This window comes from Rhinoderma darwinii, chromosome 3, assembly GCF_050947455.1.
Source record: "Rhinoderma darwinii isolate aRhiDar2 chromosome 3, aRhiDar2.hap1, whole genome shotgun sequence".
Classification (NCBI taxonomy): Eukaryota; Metazoa; Chordata; class Amphibia; order Anura; family Rhinodermatidae; genus Rhinoderma; species Rhinoderma darwinii.
The window spans coordinates 47599893-47623826 of NC_134689.1; the positions used below are offsets into that span (position 1 = coordinate 47599893).

At 42.9% G+C, this 23934-nt stretch overlaps 1 protein-coding gene across 1 annotated transcript in view; it reads left to right on the top strand.

Annotated features, from left to right (window-relative positions):
• The window catches only part of SAR1B (secretion associated Ras related GTPase 1B), a 147821-nt gene extending 124320 nt beyond the window's left edge, over positions 1-23501 (top strand). Inside the window, exons 6-7 of the mRNA XM_075859955.1 lie at positions 5409-5540; positions 23083-23501. Of these exons, the coding sequence (XP_075716070.1) occupies positions 5409-5540; positions 23083-23199 (249 nt within the window). The 3' untranslated portion in view covers positions 23200-23501. The remainder of the gene's footprint in view (positions 1-5408; positions 5541-23082) is intronic.
• The last annotated feature ends 433 nt before the right edge of the window (positions 23502-23934 follow it).

The following is a 23934-nucleotide window of genomic DNA, read 5'->3' on the forward strand; positions in this document are numbered from 1 at the left end:
GGTCAATACACTTAAAGTTCAGATGTCTGCAATCAATGCTTTCTTGCATGGAAAGTTTTCAGGGCACACACTAATCAAAAGATTCTTTAGAGGGGTAAAAAAAATCTGAGTTCTTCTGTGAGATCAACTTCTCCATCATGGGATTTATCCCTCATCTTAAAATATCTTATGGACCCACCCTTTGAACTCCTGTCTGAGTCTTCTCTCCAGCTGCTATCTTGGAAGACCCTGTTCCTAATTGCCATTATATCTGCGAAGAGAGTTTCTGAGTTGCAGGCCTTGTCATCTGATCGTCCGTATTTAAAATTTTGTTTGAATTGAGTAGTCCTGAAGACTGTGTCATCTTTTCTTCCCAAAATTGCAACAGAGTAAAATATAAATCAAGATATTTACTTGCCTGTTTTCAACCCTAATCCAGCGAATGATGAAGAAGCTAAATTGCATCTCCTGAATGTGAAAAGAGCAGTTGAAACTTACCTTTTCTGTTCCAAGGAGTTTAGAAAATCCAGCTCCCTATTCTTACAATACTTAGGCTCCAGAAAAGGGGCTCAAGCATCTAAAGCTTCCTTAGCCCATTGGATAAAAGCTCTAATTATTAAGTGCTATAGTCTCAGGGATCTTCCTCCGCCTTTTCCGATTCGGGCACATTCAACTCGTGGTACAGCGGCCTCGTGGGCAGAAGCAGCAATTACAGCAATACTCCATATGTGGTAATAAGCTGCTGTTTGGACCTACGGCAGAGCCAATATTGAAGAAAGGGGTAATAAATATGAACCCGGAAACTACAGGCTTGTCAGTTTAACCGCCATTGTGGGTAAAATATTTTAAAGATTTCTAGAGATGCTATACTGACGTATCTCAATAAAAATAAACTTAAAATGCAGAATCAGCATGGGTTTTTGAGGTATCGGTTCTGTCAAACTAATCTGATCAGCTTTTATTAGGGGGTAAGCGCTAGAGTGTACCTGGGTAAGGCGGTGGATGGTGTGTCTCTAGACTTTTCAAAGGCGTTTGATACTGTGCCAGGTTGGTGCATAAAATGAAAATGCAGAGACTGGGAGAAAATAGATGTACTTGGGTTAATTGTCTCAGTGATAGAAAACAGAGGGTAGTTATTACTGGAACATCCTCAGTTTGTCAGTTACCAGTGGGGTACCACAGGGGTCAATAATGGGTGCTCTACTTTTTAATATGTGTTATTAATGACCTTGTAGAGGGCTTACAGTGTATAATTTTAATATTTGCAGATGATGCTAAGCTCTACTAAGTAATTAGCACAGAGGAGGATAATATGTTATCCTCTACCTTGTGTTATTTCAGGTTTTCAAACATTTATTTCTATCAACCATTGCATATATAACAGGTGTTTGTTTTTTTTGTTTTTTTTTTTACTTGCACAATAGTGCATAGTAATCCATTTCCCTACTTGTAACGTGTTGTAAGTATCCCTTAACGGACTACCATAGTTTCAAATGTCTGGTCATCTCCGTATACCTATCAATGTGGACGCCAAGATATTTGAAGTGGGTAGCCACTATACTTAATTGATATCTATGATTCCAGGAGATATTTGAGTGCTTATTTAACATTAATACCTCTAAGTGATTATTATTTTATATCCTGCTATCCTTTCAACATCTCCTATCAACTTCAAATTAAGTTTAATGTGGATAAATGTAAGGTTAGGCACATGGGCCGAGAAAACAAATTCTACAATTATGTACTAAATAATAAAATAATGGAAAAAACTGCCTCTAAAAAAGATATGGAGCTGTTGGTTGACAGTAAACTTATTGAATGGCAAAGAAAATCATGGGATGCACATGACTGGAACATAGTTTCGCTACTCAGACCACACATAGAATATTGTGTACAATTTTGGGCACCTGGGTGTCAGAAAAACATAGCTGAACTTAAACGGGTGTAAAGGACAGGGCCACATCTAGCATTAGGCAAGATGAGCATCTCGCCTCATTTGGTGGCCTACAGGTTGGTGGCTCAACCGAGCTCACCCAACAGCCACAGACACCCCCCTATCTATAGGACGCAGATACAATTGGATAGGGTAACATTGCTGGCGGAAGCAAGGTAACCATCAATTCCCTGCCCCACCATTTAACGCTTTTTATGTGAAACATCGCGCCGCCTGTATCGTTCCTTAGGTGAAGGCCAGTTCTGTGTCAATTGACAACGAGGAAATGTGAACAGGTTAGCTTGTTTATTTGTTTTAGGTGGGCACTATATGTTGCACTATCTACAGGGGGTGCAATGTGACACTATTTCTCGCCGTATAAATTATTATATGGCAGGGGCTAACCTAACTTTGCAAATGATCTCTGTACTGAGCTGCATTTGTGCTAATGCTGTATGTATGTAATGATTTTTGTTCTGGTGCCGTATATATGTACCGAGCTTGGTTTTGGTATTGTATATACAGTGAAGGAAATAAGTATTTGATCCCTTGCTGATTTTGTAAGCTTGCCCACTGTCAAAGACATGAACAGTCTAGAATTTTTAGGCTAGGTTAATTTTACCAGTGAGAGATAGATTATATATAAAAAAAAAAACAGAAAATCACATTGTCAAAATTATATATATTTATTTGCATTGTGCACAGAGAAATAAGTATTTGATCTTTTTGGCAAACAAGACTTAATACTTGGTGGAAAAACCCTTGTTGGCAAGCACAGCAGTCAGACGTTTTTTGTAGTTGATGATAAGTTTTGCACACATGTTAGATGGAATTTAGTCCCACTCCTCTTTGCAGATTATCTGTAAATCATTAAGATTTCGAGGCTGTCGCTTGGCAACTCGGATCTTCAGCTCCCTCCATAAGTTTTCGATGGGATTAAGGTCTGGAGACTGGCTAGGCCACTCCATGACCTTAATGTGCTTCTTTTTGAGCCACTCCTTTGTTGCCTTGGCTGTATGTTTTGGGTCATTGTCATGCTGGAAGACCCAGCCACGAGACATTTTTAATGTCCTGGTGGAGGGAAGGAGGTTGTCACTCAGGATTTGACAGTACATGGCTCCATCCATTCTCCCATTGATGCGGTGAAGTAGTCCTGTGCCCTTAGCAGAGAAACACCCCAAAAACATAATGTTTCCACCTCCATGCTTGACAGTGGGGATGGTGTTCTTTGGGTCATAGGCAGCATTTCTCTTCCTCCAAACACGGAGAGTTGAGTTAATGCCAAAGAGCTCAATTTTAGTCTCATCTGACCACAGCACCTTCTCCCAATCACTCTCAGAATCATCCAGATGTTCATTTGCAAACTTCAGATGGGCCTGTACATGTGCCTTCTTGAGCAGGGGGACCTTGCGGGCACTGCAGGATTTTTATCCATTACGGCGTAATGTGTTACCAATGGTTTTCTTGGTGACTGTGGTCCCAGCTGCCTTGAGATCATTAACAAGTTCCCCCCGTGTAGTTTTCGGCTGAGCTCTCACCTTTCTCAGGATCAAGGATACCACACGAGGTGAGATTTTGCATGGAGCCCCAGATCGATGTCGATTGACAGTCATTTTGTATGTCTTCCATTTTCTTACTATTGCACCAACAGTTGTCTCCTTCTCACCCAGCGTCTTACTTATGGTTTTGTAGCCCATTCCAGCCTTGTGCAGGTCTATGATCTTGTCCCTGACATCCTTAGAAAGCTCTTTGGTCTTGCCCATGTTGTAGAGGTTAGAGTCAGACTGATTAATTGAGTCTGTGGACAGGAGTCTTTTATACAGGTGACCATTTAAGACAGCTGTCTTTAATGCAGGCACCAAGTTGATTTGGAGCATGTAACTGGTCTGGAGGAGGCTGAACTCTTAATGGTTGGTAGGGGATCAAATACTTATTTCTCTGTACACAATGCAAATAAATATATATAATTTTGATTTTCAGTTTTTTTTTTTTATAGAATCTATCTCTCACTGGTAAAATTAACCTAGCCTAAAAATTCTAGACTGTTCATGTCTTTGACAGTGGGCAAACTTACAAAATCAGCAAGGGATCAAATACTTATTTCCTTCACTGTATGTACTAGAGCTTGATTGGTACTAATGCCATATTTATGTACTGAACTTGGTACTAGTACCGTATTTATGTAGTGAGCTTTATTCTGGTGCTGCATTAAAATACTGATCTTGGTTCTGGTGCTGTATATTTGTACTGAGCTTTGTTCTTGTGCTGTATTTTCTGAACTGAGCTTTGTTCTGGTGCTGTATTTATGTAATGAGCTTGGTGTACTCTGCCCGTCTTCATTGCTGCACCATCCCCGGAAATACAATTCGTTGCACTGCACATGCTTGGGAAGTACAAGGCAACGTTGCATCCACAAGAGTTGGAGGAGGCCGGTAGTTATGTATTACTGCCAGGGAATATCAATCAATATCTGGGGGTGCCATTTAAATATTTGCCTCAGGCAGCAGAAAAGTGAGAATCGTCCCTGGTAGAGAGGGGCTACCAAGGTAATTAAAGGTTAACTAAATGCTCTACAAACTTCTTACATGTCATAGTGACATGTCAGAAGATTTGATTGGTGGGGGTCCGAGCACTTAGACCACCACAAATCACTAAAACAAAGCGGCAGAAGCGCTCGTTTGAATGCTCAGCCGCTTCGTTTCTGTTCGGCTTTTTCCTGAAATCAATGTATCGGAGTAAGGGCTCAATAGAAAGTCTATGAGCCCCTACTCTGATACATCAGCTTTCTGAAAAAAAAAGCAGTTGAGCGCTCACATGAGCCCTTCTGCCGCTTAGTTTTAGCGATTCGTGGGGGTCTATGACATGTCAGAAGTTTGTCGAACATATAGTTACCCTTTAAGGAAATGAGTGGATTGCAGTACCAAGAAAGATGATCAAACTTGGGGTTATTGTTAGAAAAAAGATGGCTTATTACAATGCACAAATATATGACTGGACAGTACAGGTTATGACAAGGGGACATCCTCTACGTCTATAGAAAAGAAGGCTTTAGCATCATCATAGACAGAGATTCTTTACTGTAAGAGTAGTGAGACTTTGGAACTCTCTGCATAAAGATGTTGCTATGGTTGATTGAGGGAACAAGTTCAAGACAGGCCTGGATGCCTTTCTAGTAATATAAAATATTACAAGTTATGGATTCTAATTCTGGAGATGGACAATGATCCAGGGATTTATTCTGATTTCCAAATTGTTTCGGGAAGGAATTTTAATATTGGGCAATTGCCATCCAGCTCCTAGGAATTTTTGCCTTTCTCTGGATCAACATAGTAAGGATTACAGTATAGGATGGACTTGATGGACCGGTGTCTTTTTTATTCAACCATTTTAACTATGTAACTATATGTGCACTTTTTTCCTGCTTTACTGTATGTGTTTTTGCTGCCAACTATCCTTCCTCATGAAATTAATATATAACCTAATTTTTGTCTTTAAGGAATTGCTAGCTGATGAAACAATCAGCAGTGTACCTATACTTCTTCTTGGCAACAAGATTGATAGACCAGAGGCCATCAGTGAGGAGAGACTTTTGCATACATTTGGAATTTATGGTCACACAACAGGAAAGGTACTGATATGTCTCTTACAGATAAATTGTATCAAGTCTGTCTCTTAGCATTCTTTAAGGCTGGCCATATACATTAGATGTATAGTGGCCAAATACCGCCGATCTCGGCAGGACCGGGCGACCATCTAATGTGTATGATAGTGTCTGGACCCTCCCCCTGTGGCAGATGTTGGGGGAGAAAAGGCTTGGGAATTTTGAGTTTCAACATGCTCAATTCATTTGTTGGCCTCTGGCAGAGGAGCCCGGCAGCAGCTCTCTCCCTGTTGAAAACACATGCACGCTCGGCCGAGTCGAACATACATGTGTAAGGGGGAGTCGGGAGGAAAAGCTAATGATTGTTCGGCCGACATCTATCTCAAGTGTATGGGCAGTTTAAGGCCATGGCTAGACTAGGACTTCAGCTGCACAATGCTAGCTAGAGGTGAGCCACATGACTCAAATCATATGTAGCAATTGTTGCCCATTTTATTCCAATGGATGCGTCTGTAGTGCACCGGAAGTCATCTAGCCAAGGCTTAAGGCTCTTTTCTCAACTACATTAACCCCTTCGCGCTCAGCGATGTACTATTCCGTCGCGCTGACCAACACGTTCGCGCTCAGCGACGGAATAGTAAAATGCATCGCCATTTTCCACCTGTCGCGATGGTCCCGCCTCCACGATCGCCACTAATGGTCAGTTAGTGAGTAACTGTCCAATAGTGGTGATCGGTCTCTTCACTTCCTCTCCCTGACATCACATCCTGCCGCTCCCGCCCTGAACGCATCTGTTGGAGATAGCGAGACGTTCAGAGCGGTTGTGAGAAAGAGAGAGAGAAGAGAAAGTTAAAAAAAGTTAAAAAAAAAGTCTAAAAAACAACTTTTTTCGGCATCCCACCTCTCCCATCCACTACCCATTCCTGTACCCTTCCTCCTTGTGTTCCCCCCACGTTTTTGGTCAGTGATCACCTATCACTGACCACTTCTTAGTCTTCAGGACCAATTTCTTGGTCCCTGGGGATTATTTTTTTCTTTTTTTTCTTTATGAAAAACATATAAAACAATAAAACATAAAAATGTAAAAAAAAAACAGTTAATTTAGACAATTTAACTGGTTAGTTTAGTATTAGGGTTAGTTAGTGTCAGGGATCCGTCAAAAAGCGTAGTTAGGTATAGCGTCAGGAAATTTAGCATCAGGAATCCGTCACCGTAGTTAGATCTAGCGTTAGGGGGTCCATCACCGTAGTTAGATTTAGCATCAGGGAAGCTCAGAATAATCTATGTAGGTTTAGTGTAAGGCACCCGTCACCGTAGTTAGGTTTAGTGTTAGGGAAGCTCGGAAATAATCTAGTTAGGTTTAGTGTCAGGGAATAGTCGCCGTAGTTAGATTTAGTCTCAGGGAAGTTCAAATAAAATCTAGTTAGGTTTAGTGTTAGGAACCCTCGCCCTAGTTAGGTTTAGTCTCAGGGAAGCCCACTCGTTCTATAAAAACACCAATTTTTTTGGCTGGTTTAGGTAGCAGCCTATTCTTCCTAGTTAAGGAAGCAATCAAACATGTCCCAACGGACATTTAGTGCCGAAGAGGCATATTCATTTCTTGCCTCCAACACAGAGTCGTCGGATGGTGAGTTATTTATCCACCTCCTCATCCAGTGATGAAGAAGAGGAACCCCCTAGGAGACGCCCCAGGACCACCACCACAGTTGAAGCCCCCGAGCGAGATGACCCTGCCGCAGTTCAAGCCCCGGAGCGAAGTGACCCATTTGGACCCCCACACCGAACATTTATGAGCCCCAAATCCCAGAGTACATGGGCAGCTCAGGGATAAAATTTAATATGGCAGGGCTCAGTGAAATGGACTTTTTGAAGTTCTTCTTTACTGATGACTTTATAGATCTTATGGTCTCCCAGACGAATTTATATGCCCAACAGTATATTACTAAGAACCCCACATCATTTTATGCCCAATCCCACAGGTGGACCCCAGTAGATGCAGCAGAGTTGGGCAAGTTCTGGGGACTTCACTTGAACATGGGGCTTCTGAAAAAGCCGTTCATTAGGACCTATTGGAGCACAGACATCTTATACCACACCCCGATGTACCGTATGGCCATGTCCAGGATGCGTTATGAGGCAATACTTCGCTTCTTACATTATACGGATAATGAGCAGTGCCCACCCCGAGATGACCCCAGTTTTGACCGTTTGTACAAACTGAGACCACTATTAGACCATTTCAGTGCCCGGTTTGCCCAAGTATACACCCCCGAGAAGTGTATTTCTATTGATGAGTCCCTGGTACATTTTAAAGGGAGGCTTCAATTCCGCCAGTACCTGCCGAGTAAGAGGGCAAGGTATGGTGTGAAGATGTATAAGCTGTGCGAGAGTGCATCAGGGTATACCTACAAATTTAGGATGTATGAAGGGAAGGACAGCAGTATTCAGAGCCCAGAATGCAGCCCCTTACTAGGAATTAATGCAAAAATTGTGTGGGATTTGGTGCACCCACTGCTGGACCAGGGTTACCACCTCTACCTGGATCATTTTTATACCAGCGTTCCACTCTTCAAGTGCCTCGCTTCCAGAAGTACTGTGGCATGTGGCACTGCTAGAAAAAATCTGAGAGGCCTCCCTAAACTCTGCTTGGGCAAACACTCAGAAGGGGTGAGAGCAGGGCACATTCTAGCAGCAACATATTGTGTGTCAAGTACAAGAACAAGGAGATAGGGAGATAAAAAATGGAATATCCGAGGGCGCAGCTGTACTGGAAATGGCTTTTATTTGTACAAGAACAACAACAATGTGTTTCAAGGCCGTACCGGCCTCTTCGTCAGGTTAGGTACAAGTGTTAGGTCTATTCATGATGACTGTGCATTTATAGCTGGCCTAGGAATCAGTACCGGGTTAAGTTACAGGTCAAAGGTCAAAGGTCAATTGTGTAAGCAAGGTACGGCAGTGAGGTATAAAAATTATTCATTTAGAAACAAAACAGTTTTTCATTCATATTAAAGGTATAGACAAAGATACAAAACAAGGATCGTAGGTTCAAAAATATGAATAAGCATTTTTTACAGAATGATAATAATATAAAAATAATAATATTAAAATAAAACAATGATTAAAAAACATTAATGACAATATGTATAAAAGTATGTATAAAAAGATCATAGATGCATTTCAAGTGGAATGTCTCCGCAGTGTGTTTATTCGTTCGTTGTAGTATGAAGTTTTTTATTGTTGTTTTGTATTTTCAATTTAAAACATCGTTCATTCCAAACTTTCAGTGGTGTGTATCATCGTCCTGGTGATATGACGCTCCTAGGTATGAGTCATATTAGCAAAGTGCGGTAATGAAGTGTGTAAGTTGTTCCCTATTTACACACTTCATTACCGCACTTTGCTATCACCAGGACGATGATACACACCACTGAAAGTTTGGAATGAACGATGTTTTAAATTGAAAATACAAAACAACAATAAAAAACTTCATACTACAACGAACGAATAAACACACTGCGGAGACATTCCACTTGAAATGCATCTATGATCTTTTTATACATACTTTTATACATATTGTCATTAATGTTTTTTAATCATTGTTTTATTTTAATATTATTATTTTTATATTATTATCATTCTGTAAAAAATGCTTATTCATATTTTTGAACCTACGATCCTTGTTTTGTATCTTTGTCTATACCTTTAATATGAATGAAAAACTGTTTTGTTTCTAAATGAATAATTTTTATACCTCACTGCCGTACCTTGCTTACACAATCGACCTTTGACCTTTGACCTATAACTTAACCCGGTACTGATTCCTAGGCCAGCTATAAATGCACAGTCATCATGAATAGACCTAACACTTGTACCTAACCTGACGAAGAGGCCGGTACGGCCTTGAAACACATTGTTGTTGTTCTTGTACAAATAAAAGCCATTTCCAGTACAGCTGCGCCCTCGGATATTCCATGTTTTATCTCCCTATCTCCTGGATCTACATAGTGGATTTTTACCAATCTTCAAACCGGAATTTGGGCTGCAACTGTCTCTACCCAAGTCTAACTTGGACACGCACCTTGGGATGTTATGCTCCGAGCATAACAACATCAGGTCAGCACAATTGACCACTTTTTTCCTTTTGTTCTCACCCAATACAGGCTCATGCACTATGTGCGCTTTGTTTCCTTTTTCCCTATAGCGTGAAGTACAAGAACAAGAGAGATGTCCTTGTATTGACAACAATACATGGCCACCCCAGTACCCATGTACCTGTACGAGGTACCAGTACAGAGACCCCCAAACCAGACTGCATCCTGGACTACAATAGGTACATGGGAGGGGTGGACTTGTCAGATCAAGTCCTGAAACCCTACAGCGCCATGCGAAAAACGAGGGTGTGGTATAAGAAGCTGGCCGTGCACATCATACAGGTGGCATTGTACAATGCGTTCATGCTAGGTCGATGTGCAGGCCAGAGGGAAACTTTACGGGAATTTCAAGAGGTGGTTATCAAGAACCTAATCTTTAGGGACCAAGACGGGGGGCACCCAGTACTTCTGGAAGCGAGGCCACACGCATCGTACCAGGGCAACACTTTCCAGGAGAAGTTCCCCAAACTGGCAAGAAGGGAAAAAGTCAAAAGAGGTGCAGAGTCTGCTCAAAGAGGGGGATAAGGAAGGATACAACATACCAATGCGACATGTTTCCCGAAAAACCAGGGCTCTGTATGAAAGATTGTTTTCGAATTTATCATACGTCCCTTCATTTTTAATTTACCCTGATGCACTCCGCACAGCTTATCCGCCTCATCATTCTCTTCTGAGCCCTGCCGTGTGTTGTGCCCAGGCAGCTAATAACAGCTACATGTAGGGTACATGTAGGGTATTGCCGTACCCGGGAGAACCGACATTGCAGCTTATGGGGTGTATATCTCCGGTGGCACATGCTGAGCACACTATATTGGACACTGACATGGTATATATATATATATATATATATAAAAAAATTGCAAATCCCACTCTGCACTATCTGCTGCGCATTATCTTTTGCACAGTACCTGTGGGGTCAAAATGCTCACTACACCTCTAGATGAATATCTTAAGGCGTGTAGTTTTTAAAATGGGGTCACTTCTCGGGGGTTTCAACTGTACTGGTACCTCAGGGGCTTCTGCATACATGACAGCACCAGAAAAGCTCCAATAGGCCAAATGGTGGTCCTTTCCTTCTGAGCCCTCCCATGGGCCCAAACGCCAGTTTATCACCACAAATGGGGTATTGCCGCACTAAGGCCAAATTGGGCAACAGAATGGGGTATTTTGTTCCCTGTGAAAATAAGAAATTTTGATGAAACATGACATCTTATTGGAAAAAATTAAATTTTTTTAATTTCACAGCCCAATTCAAATAGGTACTGTGAAAAAACTGTGCGATCAAAATGATAACAACAACGATAAATTAATTCCTTGAGGGGTGTAGTTTCCAAAATGGCATCACTATTGGGGGATTCCTACTGTTTTGGCACCTCAACACCTCTGCAAACCTGGCATGCTGCCTAAAATATATTCTAATAAAAAAGAGGCCTCAAAATGCTTCTTTGCTTCTAGGGCTTGTGTTTTAGCCCACGAGAATACTAGAGCCACATGTGGGATATTTCTAAAAAAAAAACGGCAGAATCTGGACAATACATATTTAGTAGTATTTCTCTGGTAAAACCTACAGAAAAAAATGTAATAAAACTGAAATTCAGCAAGAAAAATGAAATTTGCTTTAATTCCTGTGAAATGCCTGAAGGGTTAAAAAACTTTGAGGGGTCTAGTTTTTAAAATGGGGTGTTTTATGGGGGTTTCCAATACATAGGCCCCTCAAAGCCACTTCAGAACTGAAGAGGTACCTTTAAAAAAAGGCTTTTGAAATTTTCTTAAAAATATGAGAAATTGCTGTTTATGTTCTAAGCCTTGTAACGTCCAAGAAAAATAAAAGAATGTTCAAAAAACGATGGAAATCTAAAGTAGACATATGGGAAATGTGAACTAGTAACTATTTTTTTTTATTTATTTTTTTATTCAATAAAATATAAAATTCCATACAAGTAAGGAATAAAGAAAATACAATTATACACATTTTTACATTTTCCCCCTACTCCCACCCCCCCACCCTCTCAAGACCGATCTTGGTTAAAGAAAAAAAAAAAAAAAAAAAAGAACAAAAATTCTTACCACTCCCCCCAATAGGTTTTACAGTGTTTGCCTTGATTATAGATTTTCTCATATTTCATTATAATTTTCACATTATTTACCCAAGCATTAAACTCTGGTGGGGAGCTAGATATCCACTTTCTAACTATTAGTAATTTTGCAATAAATAATAGTTTTATTAATCCACATTTTTTTTCCTTAGAAATATTTAATTTGGAATCATCACCCAGCAGTACCAGTTGAGGTTGAAACACTATATCTGGATCTATTTTTTTCAAAATGGTTTTAAAAATTCTATCCCAGTAATCAGCAATCTTAATACAATTCCATAACATGTGCAAATAGTTTGCTTCCGCTGCACCACATCTGGGGCAGTTAGAAGCTTTATTAATCGAGAACTTACTCAAAAGGGCTGGCGTATAGTAAAGCCTGTGTACCAAATTGAACTGAATAAGCTGATGGTTCATGCTTATCGATACTTTACAAATATTTTGAACTAGTAACTATTTTGGGTGGTATAACTGTCTGTTTTAAAAACAGATGCATTTAAATTCTGAAAAATTCAATTTTTTCAAAATTTTCTCTAAATTTTGCAATTTTTCACCAATAAACACTGAATATATCAACCAAATTTTACCATGAACATGAAGCCCAATGTGTCACGAGAAAACAATCTCAGAATCGCTTGGATAGGTATAACCCCTTAAGGACGCAGCCTTGTTTTGACCTTAAGGCTCAGAGCCCATTTTTCAAATCTGACATATTTCACTTTATGTGGTAATAACGTCGGAATGCTTAAACCTATCCAAGCGATTCTGAGATTGTTTTCTCGTGACACATTGGGCTTTATGCTAGTGGTAAAATTTGGACGATATATTCAATGTTTATTGGTAAAAAATTGCAAAATTTAGAGAAAATATATAAAAAATAGCATTTTTCAGAATTTAAATGCATCTGCTTGTTAAACAGACGGTTATACCACCCAAAATAGTTACTAGTTCACATTTCCCATATGTCTACTTTAGATTGGCATCGTATTTTGAACATTCTTTTATTTTTCTTGGATGTTACAAGGCTTAGAACATAAACAGCAATTTCTCATATTTTTAAGAAAATTTTAAAAGCCTTTTTTTTAAGGTACCTGTTCAGTTCCGAAGTGGCTTTGAGGGGCCTATGTATTAGAAACCCCCATAAAACACCCCATTTTAAAAACTGGACCCCTCAAAGTATTCAAAATAGCATTTAGAATATTTATTTAACCCTTTAGGCATTTCACAGAAATTAAAGCAAAGTAGAGGTGAAATTTGCAAATTTAATTTTTCTTGCTGAATTTCAATTGTATTCAATTTTTTCTGTAACACAGAAGGTTTTGCCAGAGAAACACTACTAAATATGTATTGCCCAGATTCTGCAGTTTTTAGAAATGTCCCACTTGTGGCACTAGTGTGCTCGTGGACTAAAACACAAGCCACAGAAGCAAAGAAGGACCTAGTACATTTTGAAGCCTCTTTTTTATTGGAATATATTTTAGGCAGCATGCCAGGTTTAAGAGGTGTTGAGGTGCCAAAACAGTAGGAATCCCACAAAAGTGACCCCATTTCGGAAACTACACCCCTCAAGGAATTAATTTATGGTTGTTGTTACCATTTTGACCCCATAGTTTTTACACAGCACGTATTTGAATTGGGCTGTGAAATTAAAAAAATGAAATTTTTTCCAATAAGATGTAATTTTTGATCAAAATTTCTTATTTTCACAGGGAACAAAATACCCCATTTTGTTGCCCAATTTCTCCTGAGTGCAGCAATACCCCTTTTGTGGCGATAAACTGCCGTTTTGGCCCATGAGTGGCCTCAGAACGGAAGGAGCGCTGTGTGTTCTTTGGAGTGCAGATTTTGCTGGATTGGTTTTCGGGTGCCATGTCGCATTTGCAGAGCCCCAGAGGTATCAAAGCAATGAAAACCCACCAGAAGTAACCCCATTTTGGAAACTACACCCCTCAAGGAATTAATTTATGGTTTTGTTACCATTTCGACTGCACAGTTTTTTCACAGCACCTATTTGAATTGGGCTGTGAAATGTAAAAAATGTCATTTATTCCAATAAGATGTCATTTTTTATCAAAATTTCTTATTTTCACAGGGAACAAAATACACCATTTTGTTGCCCAATTTCTCCTGAGTGCAGCAATACCCCATTTGTGGCGAAAAACTGCTGTTTGAGCCAATGGGAGGCCTCAGAAGGAAAGGAGCGCTGTGTGTTCTTTGGAGTGCAGATTTTGCTGGATTGGTTTTCGGGTGCCATGTCGCATTTGCAGAGCCCCAGAGGTATCAAAGCAATGGAAACCCACCAGAAGTGACCCCATTTTGGAAACTACACCACTCAAGGAATTAAATGATGGGTAATGTGACCATTTAGACCCCATAGTTTCTTCACAGAACTTATTTGAATTGGGCTGGGAATTTAAAAAAATATAATTTTTGCCAATAATATGTAGTTTTAGCTAAAAATATCATATTTTCACAAGAAATAAAATACCCCATTTTGTTGCCCAATTTGTCCTGAGTGCGGCAATGCCCAATTTGTGGTGATAAACTGACGCTTGGGCCCGTGGGAGGGCTCAGAAGGAAAGGACCACCATTTGGCCTACTGGGGATTTTCTGGTGCGAAGTCATGTATGCAGAAGCCCCTGAGCAGTGGCGTAGCTATAGGGGTCGCAGCGGTCGCAGGCCCCCCTCGCCACACTAACACCGACTGCAGGGCCAGGCTGCCTATCTGGCAAATGCCAGATGCCGGTGTATGTAGTATGCTGCTGCTGCTACCCGCCAACATCTTTATCCCCAGCGGCGGGCCCTGCTCTGTAGTTGTGACACATTTCCCCTTCCTGAGCAGCGCACAGCCCACTTGCTGGACGCTATACTACGCAGCCTGCTGCAGTCCAGCCAATTAGTGTGGGTCATACTGATTGGCTGGGCTGCACTAGGCTGTGTACTACAGCGGCCAGCATGTAGACTGTGCACTGCATAGGGGGGAATTGTCGTGGTCCTAGCAGCAGCAGGAGGAGCCTCATGAGTCGTGGTTGACTTAACTTTTCAACTCCCCCTCCCCCGGTCCCATCATATTGCATCACGGCTCACAGAGCTGAGCAGAGAAATAGTCAGACTCAAAGGTAAGAGCCAGGCAGCACTGCAGCAGCTTATGAGAAAAAAGTGTCCCCAGTACTTTGCAAAGAAACTACTGTCTGTTATGCCCTTCCCCTGCATGGGGAACTATAACTCCAAGCATGCCATGATACCTGTAGGTTTTCAGGACCTGCTGTGAGTTGTAGTTCTCCTCACCAATTGTATTCAACAAGTATTTTATTACTTTCTTAAAGAGGTATTCCTATTTACAGTATATGCCATAAGTACCACCCACTGGCGTAGCTATAGGGGTCGCAGCGGTCGCAATTGCGACCGGGCCCCGAAGCCAGGGGGGCCCACAGCGCCCCACACCACGTCAATAAAAAGTTACTATAGTAACTCGGGCCGCGGGCCCCTGTTACTATAGTAACAGACTGTACTTACCTTCCTGGTTCCGGATCGCAGCGGGGGTCCTGACGTCACAGCCTTATGCGCCGCGCACAACATCGAGAGGACAGGACTTCCGCCGTGGCTGAAGAGGAAGGTAAGATAAGTAGCCCTGACTGGCGGGGTCTGACTCCCTGGACCCGCCAATCAGCTGTTTTGAAGGGGCCGCAGCACTCGCACTAGAGCTGCTTCCCCTTCATTCCGGTCACACTGTGAATCGGTGTCTGCGATTCACAGTGTGAGCGAGTAGTGAAATGAAGGTGAAGCAGCTCTCGTACGAGCGCTGCGGCCCCTTCGAAACAGCTGATTTGCGGGTCCCGGGAGTCGGAACCCGACACATCAGCTATTGATGGCCTATCCTGAGGATAGGCCATCAATGTTTAGGGACTGCACAACCCCTTTAAGCCTATGATGTAGCAGGCTTAGAGGGCCCATGAGACAGGATCACAGATTGTGTGATCCTGTTTGCTGGGCCCTGTATCTAAGCCAATCACATGGTAGTCTTAGATACATGGCCCATGTGTGATCCTGTCTGATGGGCCCTGTATATAAGCCTACCACACTGTAGGTTTAGATACAGGGCCCCAGCACACAGTAATCTTATACTGTATAAGATTACTGTCTGCTGGACCCTGTATCTAAGCCTACCTTGTGACAGTATCACACATGGGCCCTGTATCTAAGCCTAACACATGTGTTACTAATTGTTTTTTTTGTGTTTTCTTACAGGTTCGGTCGTTGGACTACGTCGGATTCCAGGACTACTTCGATGACGGCTTTTTTTTTTATTATCAATAAAATGGTTAATGAGGGTTGTGTCGGGTTTTTTTTATTTCAATAAAATATTTTTTCTATATCTTTGTGTTTTTTTTTAAACTATATTACTACCGCCTTAGTAATGGCCGCCGGCTGATTGACAGCATCCATTGATAAGGCGGGGCTTAGTGTTAGCCGGTGCAGAGGCTAACACTAACCCCCTTTATTACCCCGGTACCCACCGCCACCAGGGGTACTGGGAAGAGCCGGGTACCATCCAGTACTTGACCATCTGTAGTGATGGTCGGCCACTGGGGTGGCCGCAGGCTGGTATTATCAGGAGGGGAAAGGCCAAAAACAGTGGCCCTTCCCACCCTGGTGATGCTAGGCTGCTGCTGCTTTATTGTATCTGTCTGGTTATGAAAAATGGGGGGGACCCCACATCATTTAAAAAAATAAAAATAAAAAATAATTGGAAAGAACGATGTGGGGTCCCCCCCCCCAATTTTCATAACCAGCCAGATACAACACAGCAGCAGCAGGCAGCATTACCAGGGTGATAGGTGCCACTGTTTTTGGCCTTCCCCAGCCTAATACTACCAGCCTGCGGCCACCCCGATGCATGACCGTCACTGCAGATAGTCGGGTACTGGTTCGTACCCGGCTCTTCCCAGCACCCCTGGTGGCGGTGGGTACCAGGGTAATAATGGAGGTTAGTGTTAGCCTCTGCACCTGCTAACATTAAGCACCGCCTTAGTAATGGAGGTTGTCAATCTGCCAGCGGCCATTACTAAGGCGGTGATAATAAAGTTTAAAAAGATACAAGCACATAGAAAAAATATTTTATTGAAATAAAAAAACACGACCCTCATTAACCATTTTATTGAGAATAAAAAAACGCCGTCATTGAAGTCCTCGTATCCGAAGTCCAACAACTGAACCTGTAAAAAAACACAAACACACAAAAATAATCAGTAACACATAAAGAAGCAAAATTATTATTCTTACCTTTCCTGGGTCCAGCGCTGGAGCCGCAATGTCAGCGAGCTGAGCCGGGTATCTAATCCAACCATGTGTGATACTGTCTGCTGGGCCCTATATCTAATCCAATCATGTGTGATACTGTCTGCTGAGCCACTGTATCTAATCCTATCATGTGTGATACTGTCTGCTGAGCCACTGTATCTAATTCTATTATGTGTGATACTGCCTTCTGAGCAACTATATCTAATCCTATCATGTGTGATACTGGCTGCTGAGTCATTGTATCTAATCCTATCATATGTGATACTGTCTGCTCAACCACTGTATCTAATCCTATCATGTGTGATACTGTCTGCTCAGCCACTGTATCTAATCCTATCATGTGTGATACTGTCTGCTGAGCCAATGTATCTAATCCTATCCATAGTTTATAGGGTCGTAGTGCTATAGATATGCTATGCTGTCTCCTATACATACGCACACACATACTTTTTTTTTGGGCGGACACATATGCATTGGGGCTATTTCCCCTGACATTTTAAGTCCTTAGTGACGCCCCCGGCTGCTAGTGCTGCATTGTTGGGTCACTTAGGAGACCCAGCGATGCAGCTGAAAGCTGCGGACCGTCGGCCATGAGAAGTTTGCGCGGGGGGGGCCCAATAAGAACTTTTGCACCGGGGCCCATGAGCCTTTAGCTACGCCCCTGCCCCTGAGGTACCAGTACAGTTGAAACCTCTGAGAAGTGACCCTGTTTTAAAAACGACACCCCTTAAGACATTCATCTAGAGGTGTAGTGAGCATTTTTACCGGGACATACACCCCATAAACTGTAATGTGGGTTCTCACAGGTATGGTAATACCCTCAATGTGGCTGTTATCAGCTGCCTGGGCACACGGCTGGGCTCAGATGGGAAAGATGAGGGGGGAGTGCATCGGGGTAAGTAAAACTGGGGTAGATTAAAAATCAAGGGATGTATGATACATTTTGAAGCACTCTTTCATACGGAGCCTTAGTTTTTCGGGACACGTGTCACATTGATATATTGTGTCCTCCCTTATCCCCCTCTTATAGCAAACTTTGTACCTCTTTTGACTTTTTCCTTTCTTGCCAGTTTGGGGAACTTCTCCTGGAAAGTGTTGCCCTGGTACGATGCGTGTGACCCCGGTTCCAGAAGTACTGGGTGCCCCCCCTTCTTGGTCCCTAAAAATTCGTTTATTGATAACCACCTCTTGAAATTCCAGGAAAGTTCCCGTCTGGCCTGCACATCGACGTAGCACGTACACATTGAACAATGCCATCTGTATGATGTGCACGGCCAGCTTCTTATACCACACCGCATGACGCTGTAGGGCTTCAGGACTTGATCTGACAAGTCCACCCCTCCCATGTACCTATTGTAGTCCAGGATGCAGTCTGGTTTGGGGGTTTCTGTACTGGTACTTCGTACAGGTACATGGGTACTGTTGTGGCATCTCTCTTGTCTTGTACTTGACATACAATATGTTGCTGCTAGAATGTGCCCTGCTCTCACCCCTTCTGAGTGTTTGCCCTGCAGAGTCTTAGGGAGGTCTCTCAGATTTCTTCTAGCAGTGCCGCATGCTGCAGGACTTCTGGAAGCGAGGCACTTGAAGAGTGGGAAGCTGGTATAAAAATTATCCAGGTAGAGTTGGTAACCCTGGTCCAGCAGTGGGTGCACCAATTCCCACACAATTTTAGCATTAACTCCCAGTAAGGGGGGGGGGCATTCTGGGGGCTGAGCACTAGTGTCCTTCCCTTCATACATCCTAACTTTGTACGTATACCCTGATGCACTCTCGCACAGCTTATACATCTTCACGCCATACCTTGCCCTCCTATCCGGCAGGTACTGGCGGAATTGAAGCCTCCCTTTAAAATGTACCAAGGACTCATCAATTGAAATACAATTCTCGGGGGTGTATGCTTGGGAAAACCGGGCACTGAAACGGTCTAATAGGGGTCTCCGTTTATACAAATGGTCAAAACTGGGGTCGTCTTAGAGTAGGCAATGCTCATTAGGAGAAGCGAAGTTGCTTTGAGGGGCCTATATATTAGTCACCCCCCTAAAACACCCCATTTTAGAAACTAGACCCCTCAAAGTATTCACAACAGCATTTAGAAAGTTTATGAACTCTTTAGGTGTTTCACGGGAATTTAGAGCAAAGTAGAGGTGAAATTTACATATTTATTTTTGTCAGAAAATCCTTTTTATACCATTTTTTTCTATAACACAAAAGGTTTTACCAGAGATACGCAACTTAATACTTATTGCCCAGATTCTGCAGTTTTGAGAAATATCCCACATGTGGCCCTAATGCGGTAATGGACTGAAGCACCGGCCTCCGAAGCAAAGGAGCACCTAGTGGATTATGAGGCCTCTTTTTTATTAGGCACCATATCCGGTTTGAAGAGGTCTTGTGGTGCCAAAACAGTGGAAACCCCCCAAAAGTGACCCCATTTTGGAAACTAGACCCCTTGAGGAATTCATTGTAGTTTTCTTGGGGTGCATGCGGCTTTTTGATCAGTTTTTATTCTATTTTTAGGCGGCGTGGTGACTAAAAAACAGCAATTCTACTATTGTTTTTTTATTCTATTTTTTTTACAGCGTTCACCGTGCGCTATAAATGACATATTCACTTTATTTTGCGGGGCGATACGATTACTGCGATACCATATGTTTATAGTTTTTTTTATGTTTTATGCTGTTTGCACAATAAAATAAGTTTTGTAAAAAATCATTCACTTTTTGTGTTACCATGTTTTAAGAGCCAAAACCTTTTTTCTTTTTCCATCAATAAAGCCGTGCGAGGACTTATTTTTTGTATAACGAACTGTAGTTTCAATCAGTACCATTTTTAGGTACATGCGACTTTTTGATCTCTTTTTATTCAATTTTTTGGGAGGTGAAGTGATTCTGGTAATGTTTATTATTATTTTCTTTTACAGCGTTCACCGTGCGGGATAAATAACGAAATAATTTTGTAGTTCAGGCCGTTACGGACGCGGCGATACCAATTATGTATAGTTTATTTGTTTATTTATCTAGTTTTATTAATAATAAAGGACTGATAAGGGAAAAAGGAGGATTTTTACTTTTATTACTTTTAAAATTTTTATTTTCTTATTTTTACACATCTTTTTTTAACTTTTTTTTTACTTTATTACTTTGTCCCACTAGGGGACTTGAGGGTAGGAGGCCCTGATCGCTATTCTAATACACTGCACTACATGCGTAGTGCAGTGTATTAGAGCTGTCAGCTACTCACTGACAGCAAGCATAGTGGGTCCTGACTTTGTCAGGACCCACTAGGCTTCCGTCTATGGCATAGCCGGACGCCATTCTTTGGTGTCCGGTTGCCATAGTCACCATCACCGGCTGCTATCGTGTAGCAGGCCGGCGATGGTAGCTTAACCCCTAAAACGCAGCGATCTCTATTGAACGCGGCTTTTAAGGGGTTAATCAGCGGGGACACAGCGATCGGTCCCCGCTGTAGGAGCTGTGACAGCTGCTGTACAAGACAGCAGCTGTCACAGCTCCTGTATGTGTCGGGAGGACATCCGAAACGGCCGTTACTCCCGAGACGTACTATTAGGTCATGGAGCGCGAACGCTATGGTTACCATGACCTAATAGTACGTCCAGGAGCGGGAAGTGAAATATGTCAGATTTCAAAAATGGGCTCTGAGCCTTAAGGCCCAAACTAGGCTGCGTCCTTAAGGGGTTAAGGCTTTAGTTCAGACATAACTAAAATTCATAGGGCCGCATAACGAAGTCTGAAAAGATCCCTTCCTTTTTGATGTGTTAGGGCTATATATGAGATCTTCTACACAAAGAAAAACTCACAAAGTGGATCTAGACCAGGGGTCTCAAGCACGCGGCCCACGGCCCGCATGCGGCCCCTGGGGCTGTCATCTGCGGCCCGCGGGACACAGAGCCGCTAGTATTGGCTCTGCTCCGAGACTCTGGAATTCCCTGACATCGCTGTCCACATATGAACAGCGATGTCTGGGGCTTCCCCAGAGCCGGATTCCCGGGCAGAGCGCTAGTACAGGCTCTGCTCCGGGACTCTGTGGAATTCCCTGACATCGCTGCCCATATATAGACAGTGTGTCAGGGTCTTCCCCAGAGCAGAGCGCTGGTGTCGGCTCTGCTCCTGGACTCTGTGGAATTCCCTGACATCGCTGTCCACATATGAACAGCGATGTCTGGGGCTTCCCCAGAGCCGGAGTCCCGAGCAGAGCGCTGGTGTCGGCTCTGCTCCGGGACTCTGTGGAATTCCCTGACATCGCTGTCCACATATGAACAGCGATGTCTGGGGCTTCCCCAGAGCCGGAGTCCCGAACAGAGCGCTGGTGTCGGCTCTGCTCCGGGACTCTGTGGAATTCCCTGACATCGCTGTCCACATATGAACAGCGATGTCTGGGGCTTCCCCAGAGCTGGAGTCCCGAGCAGAGCGCTGGTGTCGGCTCTGCTCCGGGACTCTGTGGAATTCCCTGACATCGCTGCCCATATGTGGACAGTGTGTCAGGGTCTTCCCCAGAGCGGAGCAGAGCACTGGTCTCGGCTCTGCTCCGGGACTCTGTGGAATTCCCTGACATCGCTGTCCACATATGAACAGCGATGTCTGGGTGCTTCCCCAGAGCCGGAGTCCCGAGCAGAGCGCTGGTGTCGGCTCTGCTCCGGGACTCTGTGGAATTCCCTGACATCGCTGCCCATATGTGGACAGTGTGTCAGGGTCTTCCCCAGAGCGGAGTCCCGGGCAGAGCTCTATTATCGGCTCTGCTCCGGGACTCTGGGGAAGCCTCTGACATCGCTGTCCATACATCGACAATGATGTCAGGGGCTTCCCCAGACAGGAGTCCCAGTGATGTCAGGAGCCCAGCTGGAGTCCCAGGAAGATCCTACTAGCGCTCTGCCCGGGACTCCAGCTCTGGGGTTGCCCCTGACATCTCTGTCTATATATGGACAGTGATGTCAGGAGCAGAGCTGGAATCCCAGGCAGAGTGCCAGAAGCGGCTCTGCTCCGGGACGCCAGCTCTAGGCAAGCCCCTGACGGCACTGTGGCAGCATCTGCAGAGGGCACTGTGGCAGCATCAACGGAGGGCACACTGCGGCAGCATCAACGGAGGGCACACTGCGGCAGCATCAACGGAGGGCACACTGCGGCAGCATCAACGGAGGGCACACTGCGGCAGCATCAACGGAGGGCACACTGCGGCAGCATCAACGGAGGGCACTCTGCGGCAGCATCTACGGAGGGCACACTGCGGCAGCATCTACGGAGGGCACACTGCGGCAGCATCTACGGAGGGCACACTGCGGCAGCATCTACGGAGGGCACACTGCGGCAGCATCTACGGAGGGCTCTGCGGCAGCATCTGCGGAGGGCTCTGCGGCAGCATCTGCGGAGGGCTCTGCGGCAGCATCTGCGGAGGGCTCTGCGGCAGCATCTCCGGAGGACTCTGCGGCAGCATCTACGGAAGACTCTGCGGCAGCATCTGCATTTAGCGACACTTAAACTGGAAAGCTGGATTGTTGAAATAAGCACGTGGAGAAATATCTCAAATTTTAAACCTAGCGGTATTATTATAGTAATATAGTGTTATAGTAGTTCAAATAACTAATTGATTAACAATAATTTTGTATTGTATCAAATTTGAAAGTAATGCGGCCCGTCAAATTCCCATTTTTTCTATATGCGGCCCACTTACCCGGCCGAGTTTGAGACCCCTGATCTAGACAGAAGAAATCCACCACATTATGAAAATCTCATTCAAACGCAGTAGGAAAAAAATTAGTGCAGATTTTAAAGTGTGCTGTGAATTTTTAAATCTTCTTGATGCCCAATTCCACTGTCAATTTGACTATGGTCTGATTTTAACTACTCTATTGTAAGAGGTGAAGTTTGCCACACTACTAATCCTTGTTATTAGTGTTTTTTAATAATTGAATCTTTGCTTATTGTTTTTCAAGTGTGTTTTAGAAGTCTTGCTTTCTCTATAATTATTAAGGATCATATAAATTTTATTTTACATTTTTAGGGAAAAGTGCCTTTAAAGCTGCTGAATACAAGACCTCTTGAAGTTTTCATGTGCAGCATACTAAAGAGACAAGGCTACGGGGAAGGATTCCGCTGGCTATCACAATACATTGATTGATGACTATCAAGTCCTGTACATTTTATTCTCTATTTTATTTTGTTGCTCAGATTTTGTAACTTGAATTAATTAATATAATGACAAAGTGGTATTGCAGGTAGATATGAAGATGATGTGCAGGAACAGTTCTCGTTGAATGGCATAGGGCATGCGTGGCTTTATGTGTAAAACATTACTGTCACAAATATTTTACATTTATTCCATGAATGCCATGTGCACCTGTATTTTATTCCAAGATGATATCCTTCATATGATGTATCCAGTATTAAATTATAATCGTTCAAATAAAAAACAAAACTGTGCCCATTAGTACTGTAATATTAATTATTAGCATCAAGTAGAAAATGTACTATCACCATACTTACATGCCTAAAATACTACTAAAGAAATTCAGTGGTCCTTAGCGGTTACAAAAATCTCTTTAATAATGTTTTGGGATCTTACTAAATTAGACAGACTTTTAAATACACATAGATCGTTTATTGCAAACAGGTGCATAAAATCAACCATACAGTCATACGATCTCCATAGACAAACATTGCTGATAGTATTAGTGGTACTAAAGTGCTCAGTGATTTTAGATGCCACCTTTGCCACAAGTTAAATCTGCCCCAGTCAACTGTACATGCTATTAATATAAAGTGGAAACGTCTAGGAGTAACAACAGCTCAGCTACGAAGCAGTAGACCACGCACTTTCACAGAGCAGGCCCGCTCAGTGTTCCGATGGTTAATC